This window comes from Chrysemys picta, chromosome 2 (genome assembly GCF_011386835.1).
Source record: "Chrysemys picta bellii isolate R12L10 chromosome 2, ASM1138683v2, whole genome shotgun sequence".
In the NCBI taxonomy this organism is placed as follows: Eukaryota; Metazoa; Chordata; order Testudines; family Emydidae; genus Chrysemys; species Chrysemys picta.
Window position 1 is genome coordinate 90,776,741 of NC_088792.1, and position 13,508 is coordinate 90,790,248.

General features: G+C 42.9%; 1 protein-coding gene across 6 annotated transcripts in view; it reads left to right on the top strand.

Moving 5' to 3' along the window:
- Positions 1-13,508, top strand: part of ITPRID1 (ITPR interacting domain containing 1) — a 79,801-nt gene that overhangs the window by 50,903 nt on the left and 15,390 nt on the right. For all 6 annotated transcript variants that reach the window (XM_065583728.1, XM_065583729.1, XM_065583727.1 and 3 more), the window contains 2 exons: positions 7,777-7,859; positions 9,683-11,188. In XM_065583728.1, coding sequence (XP_065439800.1) covers positions 7,777-7,859; positions 9,683-11,188 — 1,589 coding nt within the window. The remainder of the gene's footprint in view (positions 1-7,776; positions 7,860-9,682; positions 11,189-13,508) is intronic.

A 13,508-nucleotide genomic window follows, 5' to 3' on the forward strand; every position in this document is an offset into this window, starting at 1 on the left:
GTGGGGGAGTGAACTAAAAGTGACCTGATCTCCAAAGGTGCCAAATTCCCAGTTTCACAGGTGCTGACTTTCCAAAGTGCTAGGGGGTGCTTGACCCCAAGGCCCCACCACGCCCCACCTCTCCCCACCCCTGCCCCACCTCTTCCCACCCAGTTCCATCCCCCTCCCCCGAGCGTGCCATGTCCTCGCTCCTACCTCCTCCCCCACCCCCCAGAGCCTCCTGAACGCCGCGAAACAGCTGATCGCGGGAGGCGCTGGGGGTGGGGGGAGGGAGCTGATCAGGGGGCTGCCAGTGGGTGCTCGGCACCCACCATTTTTCCCCGTGGGTGCTCCAGCCCCAGAGCACCCATGGAGTCAGTGCCTATGCCAAATTTCTTCTGTTAGAGTTTTGATATTTGGAACCTTTGAAGATAGGCTTCTTAATAAAAGTGACCTATATATGGATTTAAGTGCCTACGTTAGGCACCTAAAGTCAGTTTAAAACCTGAGCTCTGATTTTTTACAAGTCACTCTAATTTGTTTTCATGCTTGTTTGGTTTTTTATATATACATTTTTAGAAATGAGAGCATCCAATCTGTAATCAAATGTTTCCATTCAAGATCCACCACCACCATGTAATAGCTGCAGGAGACCTGAGTCTCATCACAGTGGTAGCTTACCATAGTTGCACTGGGACTACTCACTGCTTAGGCCTGGTCCCCACTAAGCCCCCACTTCGGACTAAGGTACGCAAATTCAGCTACGTTAATAACGTAGCTGAATTCGAAGTACCTTAGTCTGAACTTACCGCGGGTCCAGACACGGCAGGAAGGCTCCCCCGTCGATGCCACGTACTCCTCTCGCCGAGCTGGAGTACCGGCGTCGACGGTGAGCACTTCCGGGAGCGATCCGGGAGCGATTTATCACGTCTTAACCAGACGCGATAAATCGATCCCAGAACATCGATTGTCTGTCGCCGGACCCTCCGGTAAGTGTAGACATACCCTTAGAGTTAGGCATATGCTTAAGCATCCTGCTGAATCGGGCCTAAAGGAGGAGAAAGTCATGATTTATAATTATGCAAAGACCTTGAGAGTTTTGTGTGAAAGACTGCAAAGTGCCTTCCAAATAAAGCTGAATGAATAATTCAGAATGACTCCTTCAGCCTTCCCCCCCCCCCCGCCTTACAAAATAGCCATGATCTCTGTTTCTCGGAATGTATTTATTATTCAAATATACGTGCTGGATATTTTTTAGAAAAATGTACTCTGTGTGGGTTGATCACACATATTTACAATTTGAGCCACATTGCTTACTTGTTGTTGGGCAGATAAGTCACCTCGTATTGTTTCTCTTTTGTGACTGGATGAGCAGGTGAGCACTTCGATGTGCATTTTTACATGTGTGAATTTAAAATTCAGTTTCTTCAAATACTCAATCATCCAGCTTTGAAAATTATGAATATCTGTGCCAATAAATCTTAAGTATTCAAATGCTCATGAAAGACAAACGAGTTGTGATCATGGCCCAAGCGAATTTATTTTAAAATTCATGTGAATAGTACTGGATACTTCTTTGCTGCATTCACCCGGCATTATTTGCATTATTAAACACAACATCCGTTTGAGGTACGTTAAATATTCACTCGGTTTTTCAGATTAGAAACCAGGTCACAAAGAGGTTAAGTGTCTTGCACAAGGTCAACAGAGAACCAGTGACAGAACTTGCAGCTAAACTCAGAACTGGAGCCCGGTCATGTATTTTAACCACAAAACAGTACTCCTCCATTATGAGTAAACATACAGACACAATAATTTCAAACAGTCTGTTTGCCCTAATCTTATGTGCTGGAGATTGCTGAATTTGCAAAGTACTGTATCCACTGCACCCCCCCAAAATTGGGAAATTAAGTCTCTTTATGAAACTATTGGACTGAATTAAACTGATAAAGTAGCTCTGAGTGGTTAATGAGCTTTGGGACCTGGAAAGCAGTCTTTCTTATGGGAGACTAAATAGGTGTGGAGCAGTCACAGGATTAATAAATTATCCTAATCTACTTTTATTTACAACTCTTGCAGAACAGAAATGGGATTTAAGAGCAAAACCATCCTAATCTGAGCTATCACAGCAAGGCTAAGAGCCAAGGCTTTCTAGCATCTTTGGGGAAAATTTTCAGAGGTCCCCTTTCTACCATGGCCAAATGTGTTCTCTGCACAATTCTCTGAGTTGTAATTGTTAATTCATAACTCAGAAAAGGTCTCCTCTCGAGCTCCTCTTCAAAACACACTTTAGCTCCCCTTTAAGCTCTGCATACATGCTGAAAATCTCTGCAGGTTTGGGAGTCTCTGTACACTAGGGGCTTGTCTATACTTATGCCTAAATCGCCACTGCTGCAATTGATGCAGCCGTGTCGATTTTAGTGGGTCTGGTGAAGACGAGCTAAGTCGATGGCAGAGCACTCTCTCATTGACATCTGTACTCTAGCTGCCTTAGGAGCGTAAGGTAAGTCAGCGGGAGAGCATGTGCCATCAACACAGTGCGGTGTTGACACCAGTGTAAATCGACCTAAGTTACATTGACTTCAGTTACATAACTTATCTAACTGAAGTAGCATAACTTAGGTCAACTTACAGCTTTAGTGTAGCCCAGCCCTAGGAGAATGACCATTGCCGGCAACAACTTGTGCCCTTTGGGTGACCTTCAACTATTGTTGAGAAAGTTTAGCTGCTAATGTGGAGTGGGCCAAACTATCTTGAATACTGAATCTGTATGCTTGAGAGAAACCTGGTGTACTGAGTAATTCTGATTTAAGGGACTATCAAAGTGTCAGTGTCCTAGCGTAGGCCAGCATTATTATATATGATAAAGGAGAATTTATTGAAACGCTAACAGCTTGCTTACAGTGGTAGCCACTAAATACTTTTACAGTTATCACTGGCAAGAAAGTTAGTTACCACAGTGTTCATAGGAAGTAAAATCCACTGCTGTGCAGAGAGCCAGCATAAGGCATATCCTCAACTGAGGGCTCACTTATCAGCCCTGTTTTGAAGGTTGAAGTGGAATTGAAGTGATGCATACGCCTAGAGTTGACCCACAGTACAGGGACCAAAGGGTGGATGCCCTCCAACTGCTCACTCAAGTGTAAAGGTGTTAAACTATGTCTACAGTAAGTGCTAAGTGATGTTTCACATGGAGTCAGCTACCTCATAATAGCTACTTAAAGCAAATGCAATTTTAGGTTACATTAACAGAAGCATAGCCTGCAAGTCACGGGAGGTGATAGTACCACTCTACTTGATACTGGTTAGGCCTGAGCAGGAGTATTGTGTCGAATTTTGGTCACCAAGGTATAGAAAGGATGTAGAGAAACAGGAAAGGATCCAGAGGTGAGTGACAAAGATGATTAAAGAGATGGAATGCAGCCATGTGAGCAAAGGCTGAAGGAACTGGGTATGTTTAGTTTGGAAAAGAGGAGATTGAGGGTGGACATGATAGCAGTCTTGAAATACTTGAAAGGCTGCCATAAGAAAGATGGAGAAAAGTTTGTTCTCTTGCCACAGAGGGCGGTACAAGAGGCAATGGGTTCAAACTACAGCACAACAAATTTAGATTAAATCTAAGGAAAAACTGTAAGAACAGTAGAACAATGGAACAGACCACCTAGGGAAGCCATGGAAGTTCCTTCACTGGAAGTTTTCAAAAGGAGGCTGTATAGTTATCTGTCTTGGATGGTTTTTAGACACAACAAATCCTGCATCTTGGCAGAGGTGACCCTTGCGGTCCCTTCTAGCCCTATGGTTCTATGATTCTAACTTTTTTTTTCACCTTTTATCAAGCCCAGAGACTGCAAAGCAACCCCTCTTCCCCAAAACAATAATACGTCCCAGTTCTCCCAATTGCATGATGTGTAAGTTAAAATGGTTTGGAAAAAAGTCCGTCCTCACCTTGAGCCTGTACCCTGAGTTTCATATTCAGATTTTACGTAGTCTTGTCATAGGCAGACTGTCACTGAAGAAAAAGAGATATTGGCCTGAATAAAAGCAAAGAAAAAACCTGAGTAGCTGACCAACAAGAGAGAAAGTCTCATCTTTTCAATGTTTTCTGTCTTTACTTATAGAACTTCTGCAATAAGTATGTCATTGTCACTTCAGTGGTTTGATGTAACCTTACCTGAACATGCAGTTCTTTCCTCCCCGTGCCCCATTCTGTCCTAAACAAGCCATGGGTGCTTTCAAACCACAATCCTAAATTTATTTAAATAAGCTACAAAACAGTAGAAGACGGAATCTGAACACAAAATGGACATTAATACTATGTCTATATTACAGTTTGTAACCACTTAGTGACATGGTTGGCTCTGTCGCCACATCCAACATAGTTAATACATTGTTGGAAATCATGGCAGCTAGGCATGTGTAACCCTTGCCTACAGTCTAGGGAGGCACATCGTTGTCTTTCTGTAGCTAGGTTGTAATGCTGTACTTTGATCTGTAGACAGCTCAACCAGTCTTCCATCCTCCTCTTGTGCATTAAGATGCTTCACATCTGGCTGGTGCGTCTCGTGTGCATGCCTTTCAGGGACTTTTAGATTTTTCATGGATACAAACAAGGGTAGGTGGCATAGTAAGTGGTGATGTGCAAACATGATTGAGTATTTGATGGCTGTGTTGTGGAAAAGTGCTGTGTGGATGCAACTCAATGCAATCTGTTGGAAATTGGGTCATACAAGAGTGTGATGACATTGTTACAACAAACTTAGTAGATGGGGGGGGCTAAAAAGTCTAGTCTTCTATTAATTTTCAGAAGATTCCACATGTAACTCCAAATAGCAATGAGTTGCCTATAAAACCCACCTGCAACAGCAGAAGAATAAACATCTTAATCACCACCACTCCCAAACAAATACAGGTAACTAATATGTTCTTCTAACAGCAGTGTGAATTTCCAAACTTACAGTAGACTGACCCTATCTGAGATGTGGAATGTTTCTCATATAGGACATCAGTTTGAGTCTAATGCAGATTGGGAATACAACAACTGAAAAATTACTACATTTAAAAATTATGCTCTGCTTTTGTTTCTTTATTGATAAATGTGAATGGATGTAGGACAGCAGGATACATTGTCAGCAGCAGCTGGCTAAGGTGCAAAGGGTAATTGAAACATCTTGTAAAAAAAAGTTTAGAGATGTGATGGAATATTTTTCTCATGGGAGAAGTCGAACTGTGATTTTGAGACCACGCATAAAACAGAAATTTTGGAGCAATCTTGATGCAAATTATTGATTGTGCAGGATACAAGCTGGCAATTCCCATAAAAAATGAGGCAACAATTGCTGAATTGACAGTTTATGTGCTGGTGACAAAAAGACAGATACTACAGTTTATGAATTTGTAATATTTAACCAATGGTCTGGTCTTGATTTTACAGTTGCCTTCATTTACAAATGTTTTCCACCCTTTATTAGTTCAAGCGTCAAAATGGAATATATGTAACACATTTCATTGTAGGCTATTGGGTGAAAGCATCCTTTTGTGTTCTGCTTTTTATGTTTCTTAATGCACACAAATGACTATTGATTGTTCTTGTCCTGTCTTTTGAATTAACCCTTAGATAACTAGCTTCACATGCAATGGGATGAAAATGGTTGATTTCCACAGGCTGTGGGAAGTGTTGTGTTAGACAGAAGGGAGGATTACGTAGCTGTTGGGAGGCTGGGCTGGAGCCAAATTGTTGCCTGGAGTAAGTCCAGAATGACTCCACTCCTGGGAACCCCATTCTGCCTTGGCATGCAATCCTACTTTGACCTAAGAATAAGAACATAAGAATGACCCTACTGGCTCAGACCAAGGGTCCATCTAGCCCAGTATCCTGTCTTCTGACAGTGGCCAGTGCCCCAGAGGGAATTAACAGAACAGGTAATCATCAAGTGATCCACCCCCTTTCGCTCATTCCCAGCTTCTGGCAAACAGAGGCTAGGGACACCATTCCTGCCCATCCTGGCTAATAGCCTTTGATGGACCTATCCTCCATGAATTTATCTAGTTCTTTTTTGAACCCTGTTATGGTTTTGGCCTTCACAACATCCTCTGGCAAGGAGTTCCACAGGTTGACTGTGCGTTGTGTAAAAAAATACTTCCTTTTATTTGTTTTAAACCTTCTGCCAATTAATTTCATTTGCTGACCCCTAGTTTTTGTGTTATGAGAAGTAGTAAACAACACTTCCTTATCTATTTTCTCTATAGCAGTCATGATTTTATAGACCTCAATCATCTCCCCTTAGCCATCTCTTTTCCAAGCTGAAAAGAGTCTTATTAATCCAGTCTTATTAATCTCTCCTCATATGGAAGCCGTTCCATACCCTAATCATTTTTGTTGCTCTTTTCTGAACCTTTTCCAATTCCAATATATCTTTTTTGAGATGGGGTGATCATATCTGCACACAGTATTCAAGATGTGGGTGTACCACTGATTTATATAGAGGCAACATATTTTCTGTCCTATTATCTATCCCTTTCTTAATTATTCCCAGCATTCTGTTCGCTTTTTTGACTGCTGCTGCATATTGAGTGGATGTTTTCAGAGAACTATCCACAATGACTCCAAGATCTCTTTCTTGAGTGGTAACAGCTAATTAAGACCCCCATCATTTTATATGTATAGTTGGGATTATCTTTCCCATTACTTTACATCGATCAACATTAAATTTCATCTGCCATTTTGTTGCCCAGTCACCCAGTTTTGAGAGATCCTTTTGTAGCTCTTTGCAGTCTGCCTGGGTCTTAACTATCTTTAGTAATTTTGTATCATCTGCAAATTTTGTTATCTCACTGTTTACCCGTTTTTCCAGATCATTTATGAATATCGACTAGTCCCAGAACAGACCCCTGGGGGACACCAGTATTTATTTCTCTCCACTCTGAAAACTGACCATTTATACCTACCCTTTGTTTCCTATCTTAACCAGTTACCAATCCATGAGAGCACCTTCCCTCTTATCCTGTGGCAGTTTACTTTGCATAAGAGCCTTTGGTGAGGGACCTTGTCAAAGGCTTTCTGAAAATCTAAGTACACTATATCCACTGGATCCCCTTGGTCCACCTGCTTGTTGACCCCCTCAAAGAATTCTAGTAGATTGGTGAGGCATGATTTCCCTTTACTAAAATCATGTTGACTCTTCCTCAACAAATTATGTTCATCTATATGTCTGACAATATTGTTCTTTATTATAGTTTCAACCAGTTTGCCCGGTACTGAAGTCAGGCTTACAGGCCTGTAATTGCCGGGATCACCTCTGGAGCCCTGTTTAAAAATTGGCGTCACATTAGCTATCCTCCAATCATCTGGTACAGAAGCTGATTTAAATGATAGGTTACAGACTACAGTTAGTTGTTCTGCAATTTCACATTGAGACAGTCAAAAGTCAACAATTTTAGTAAGTGAAATAACAAAGCAATAGGACAAGTGGTTTATTGACTATTTACATTGGTTTATGTCGAGTGTTCAGATGATGACATTTGTTTTACACATATGTAAAATGGAACTTACAGGTGGTGATTATACTGTGGTTAAATTGATGCCTGCCCTGGTATTTACAGCTACGCTGGGCTCACTTTGTAGTTCATTCTAGTTGTAGATATATAATCGGATTCAGAGCAATACTCCTAGGACCAGGAATATACTTAGCACAGGAACGAACATTTAAAGTCCATCCACTGCAGGATCTACTGGGAAGCATTTACTGATTTTTATACTGGCTTGCTGTTGAATTCTCTCCCCTACTTTTCTCCCTGCAGAAGTGCTGGTGACAAGAACAAACAGCTGCCAGTCTGACAGCAGTGGATTTCTGGAGGAACCACCGGAGCCCTTACCTTTACAAGTAAAGAGCTGCTGATATTCTTCAATGAGATTAATGAAAAGTTTGAGCAAAACTAATACCCAAAAGTTATCCGGTTCATGAAAAACAAAAGCAATACAGGGGGATGGAATTTCCCTGAGATTCCCTGTGGGGAAAACAGGGAGTTTTCATAGGCAAAAAAAACTTTATACCCCAGTGGAATAGTATGCAAGGTCCAAAATTATATCTTGTAGAACTATTCCACTTTGGCTACTTATATCCTATCTTACTGTATTGTATTGTTGCCCCTTTGGCTCAAGTGGTCAGCCAACATTTAGGGCTTTGCTGGGTTGTATCTGTTAGGAAGAGATGATTTGAGTCAGGTATATTCTTTGGTGTAAACTAGTTTATTTACAAAAGAGCTACAGAAAGTCTTCCCTGAACACAGCAGGCCAACTCCTCGCTCAGAAATAGCTCAATGTGAATCTCCATCAAGCTCATAGCCTATGAAGCTCTGTCTCTCTGCATCCCCTTAGGGCCACATTTGCAACAGCTTCTCTTGCTTTCTGCCTCCAGCCTACACTCAGCTGCAATCAATATTCTAGCTCCTCTGTTTGTATCCAAGGAAGACCCACTGTCCATACAACTTAGTTCTGACCTGCCATGTGACCTAGTGCACTGAACAGTAGCCTCCATTGCTTGCAGATAAATGAGCCACTGAGCCTGAAAATGAGTGCTTGGTACAAGTTTGTTTTTGGATCAAAAAGCTCCTTAATGGCAGCCATTAGCATCTCTCAGCATAACGTTATCTAGGCAGCAGCACAATTGGAGGTTTCCAAATCCCCTATATTCAAAGACTTGCAGTAAGATGTAACTAGAACTTCTAATGAGAATTCAAAATAGTGGGTGGAAAGTGACATTACTCCCTGCGCCAAAGCTCAGTGAAGTCCTGGGGGAGGGATAGCTTAGTGGTTTGAGCATTGGCCTGCTAAACTTAGGGTTGTGAGTTCAATCCTTGAGAGGGCTATTAAGGGATCTGGGGCAAAAATCTGTCTGGGGATTGGTCCTGCTTTGAGCAGGGGGTTGGACTAGATGATCTCCTGAGGTCCCTTCCAACCCTGGGGAAAACAAAAAAACAGTTAAACTATATGCTTCTGATTCTGCCATACTGATAAAATGCTTCGTGAGGGGAGGGATAGCTCAGTGGTTTGAGCATTGGCCTGCTAAACCCAGGGTTGTGAGTTCAATCCTTGAGGGGGCCACTTAGGGATCTGGGGCAAAATCAGTACTTGGTCCTGCTAGTGAAGGCAGGGGGCTGGACTTGATGACCTTTCAAGGTCCCTTCCAGTTCTAGGAGATGGGATAATTAATTTATTTTTTTATTATTTTTTTATTAAGTCAACAAAAGTCTTTTTATTTACTTCAATGAGCTGTGAATCAGGCCCATATAGTGCAGACTTCAGTAGGTGTGAGGTGCAAGGGTTGAAAATTTGATTGGCCCTGTTGGTCTTGTCTTCACAATGAAGTGTCTAGTCTTTTGCTCAGCCTGCTAACTCATATGAAAACTACAGACCATCTGGTTTTCACAAGAATGTTAACTTGAATTATGAACACACCTTTTTTTCCCCAGTGAAAACAAGGCTTTTGTGTGGAATTGGTACAACATTTAGGAGGAGAAACCTCATTCTGCTCTCCTGACCACCCAGGGACCAACTGACCACAATCGGCCCTTAACCACGTACTAAACAAAAGAGTTCCTTTTCTATTTAAAAATTCTTCAAGATAAAGTCCCATTATCCATCTCATCAAACTAGTCCATGGCATTGCAATATTATATTCTTAACGTCCTCTCATTTTCCTTGCAGAATCCACCTTTTCCAGGACACCTGAACCTCAGCTGTGATACCCATGACCAAAAAGTAGCTCTGCCACATAGAACAGCTCTCGCTGTGTCACACCAGGATTTTCATCAAAAGCCAAAGGGCCCTGTTGCTAACACCTCCACTGCAGATTGCAAGAACATTCCAAGGGTGTCTAGTCCAGATAGAGAACACAAGGACCAGAGGGAAGAGACCGCCCTCTCACTAACTGTGGAAGCTGGTCTACATCAAGTCTTCAGTGATCAATCAGAGGGTTTTGTCAAAGAAATGGTGTACAATGCGAATAAGCAGGAGATTAAAATTGGAAGAGGGCAATTGGAGAAAGAGGAGAGCTGCATACCACAGCAAACTCCATGTTTTCAGGCTGGTAATAAGGATGTGAGAGATATTGTCACCCCAGAACCTGACTGTCATTTATACTTTGGTTCAGTACCCAAAACTCCAGCTCCATCTCACGCTGAAGAGAATGGCACAACTCCCATTGACTTCACTGGCAGTGGAGGCTGTGCCAAACAAGAGGCAAGAGAGGGACCTTTGACTGAGGAGGATGCTGGGAAAGTACTTAAGGAAAATATCCAGGAAGGTATTACAGGACATGTAAAAGGAAAGCAATGTGATAAGGAGATTTTCAGTAAAGTTGATACTCTGGCTCCAGTCACCAAGGCCACAAGTGGTCAGCAGTTTTGCAAACCGGACATTGATATACACAGTATAAGCCGCTCTTGTGAAACAGGGACACCAGAGACCCAATGGCAGGTCTCACAAGTACAAAACGAAAGCAAGGTTATTTCAAGCAGTTCTTTACAAGTGGCTAATTTTTCTGCTTACTGCAGATCTGAATTTAGTTCCCAGGAAAGCACAGAGACTTGCTGTTTGGGTAAAATATCAGAAGCCAACAAAACGGAGAAGAATGATTCTGTCCAAAACGCTGAAATACACACTAATCCCTCTAAGTCTGTTACTGTTCAGATGTCTTCAAGGCTGGTGTCCACTGTGCAAAAAGTTTCCCTGAGTGAAGGCCTTGGCAAAGGCCAGTCTTTAGAAATTAAATCCATAGGGTCCCAATGCTCTGAGGGTGAGCCAGTAATTACTTCAGAACTGGGTATTTTGAAGGAAAGTCTAAAGGAGACAAGAGAAGCTTCGATTCAAACTGACCCAATTGGAATAAAAACAAGAAATCGGTGGCCTGACCCAAATCTTCTCCCTCCATTTTGTAGACGTGGTCACCTCACAAAATCAGTCTCCCTAGACACTGGGCTTCATGGGAAATACAGATCATTCTACCATGAAACATTGGGTGCCCAGTCTGCCCAGTGCGGTCACAGCTGTCATTGTGTTTGCTGCCATCATTGCTGCTTTCAGTGGGCCTTTCCCTTCACTGCTTCCTCCGAACACCTTGGGGCCTGTTGTTCAAATCACAGCACCGTAGAGTTACAGCTTTTGAAAACGTTAGAGCTCCTGCAGGATACAGCAGTGAGGAGTATTTCTCCAGTAAGTATGTTTCTTGCTGAAATAATACATAGAATCTGGCGCATTGAGAGTAAACTCCTGGGGTGTTCGTTTTTTCAAGGTCCACTCAAGCGCTGTTCAGTGTTGCGGAGAAAGTGTCAGGAATGTAGTTTAGGAAACAGATAGGAAGAAGGGACAGTCCGTCCTGGACAAATTGGAGGAATGTCAGAAATATACTTTGACTCAAATTAGGTTGTGTTAGACTACGTCTCTTAGTGCTGAGAGTGTTTAAATGGTACCTGCTAAGTTAACAACTGACCAAGATGAGCTGAAGGACTAAGGTTTATACAGGTCAAATTCAGAGGTGAGAATGAACTGCTGTTACTTGCTGCTTCTTCCATTCTCTTCGGTGTATAAATTCTACCAATCTGGGTTCCCTTAGGGCTTCTCTACATAAAAAGTTGTATTGCTTTAAACTACACCAGTATATATAAAGCAGTACAACCTCCCCCTCCCCAATATGGCTGCAGTTATACAGTGCTTATACTGATACAGCTTTATTCCCAGCCAGGCAAGGGAATAAACTGCACTGGTACAAGGCAGTTTTATATCAATATAACTGCATCCACACTAGGAGCTGTACCAGCATAACTGTTTCAGTTAAAAAAAAAAAAGTCATACCCCTAAATGAAATAGTTATACCAGTACAAAAATGGTCTTACACGCTCTCAAACCCACTCAGCCTTGCTTAAACTCACACCTACCTATCAATATGTAAATTGTACCCTCTTATGCGCCATTCTGCTTTTGGCCAAGTGAGTTTGAGTTCCAAAAAAGAGCCTAAGTAGTTGTGATTTCCACACTGAAGGGGCCAGCAGATGCCATAAGTTACACTAGTTCAGACTCACCTCACTTTGACCCTTACTTAATTGGCTTCTCAGAGTTGGTAAGACAACTCCCACCTGTTCATGCTCTCTGTATGTGTATATATATCTCCTCAATATATGTTCCATTCTATATGCATCCAAAGAAGTGGGCTGTAGCCCACGAAAGCTTATGCTCTAATAAATTTGTTAGTCTCTAAGGTGCCACAAGTACTCCTGTTCTTTTTGCAAATTTATGTAGTAATACAAGGTCAGCCAGTGTTTTGAAACCAAAGGGAAACTTTATGGTTTTCTGTGAACTTATACAGCGTAACCACTTTATGTCTGAAGCCGCAGAATGCCCTCCTTTTGGTATATATACATGCTGCTATATACTTAGTAAATAAGGATGAAATCACATATGACCATTGCAATCATCCCATGAATAGACTCAATGATTTCAATAAAATTGATACGATACTGTATACCCCTGATTTTCAGAAGGGCTGAGCAGCCAAAACTCCGACTGAAGTCAGTGGATGGGGAGTGCCCAGTATCTCAGAAAATCTGACCCAGGTAGAATAGGGAACATTTTAGGATATATCTACACTACAATTAAACACCCGTGGCTGACCCAGGTCAGCTGACTCACAGGGTCCCAGAGCCCGAGTCTAAATGTCTATACTATAATTAAACAGCTAGGTAGCCTGAGCCCCACGAGCCCAAGTCAGCTGACATGGTCAGCTGCAGATGTTTAATGGTGTAGACATACCCTTAGCCAACCTAAAGCTGTGTTTGCAGTCGGAACCATGTGAAATGTTTGCAACAAGAACTGAAACTACAAAAAGTCACCAGGTTTTGACTTTGTTATGAACTCAAAACTGAGGATTCAGGGTCCCCCGGGGGATGGAGGGCCTCACTTGTTTGAGAAGCACCCCAAATCCATGGAACAAATGATGCAGAGCAGCTGGGGTAAACTAGTGGGTGGCATTGCAACCTGGCACTCAGGGTTGCAGCACCGCTCAGGTTTGGCCCAGCCACCCCTTGGTCATGACAGAGGGTGGGGGACAGCTGGGACAAAATTGAGTGAGTGTTGCTGAGATCTGGTACACAGGCTTGCAGTGCTACTATAGATGAACCGGCCCCTGCATGCAGTGTGCCACATGCCAGGTGTTCATCTGCTGGCTACCAAAATCATGGTGGCTCTCTCAGCAGTGGGGACTGGCTGGGAAGCAGGATGGACCCAACACCAGAAGGCAAGTCTCACCAGCAGGGAGGGGTAAGCTAAGGAGTGGGCTGGGGAGGCAGGGGCTCCTGGAGGGGATGGCAGGAGAGCTCCCTGGAGGGCTGAGGCTCCTGTGGGAGGGCTGGGGGAGGGGCTCATGTGCCAGGGGGTGGTTGTCAGCCTTTTTAGAAGGGTTGGGGGGCCTCCATTTCAGATTTTGCCCTAGGCCCCCATAAACCGGCCCTGCTAGGATTGTCGGAAAGCTCACAATGCT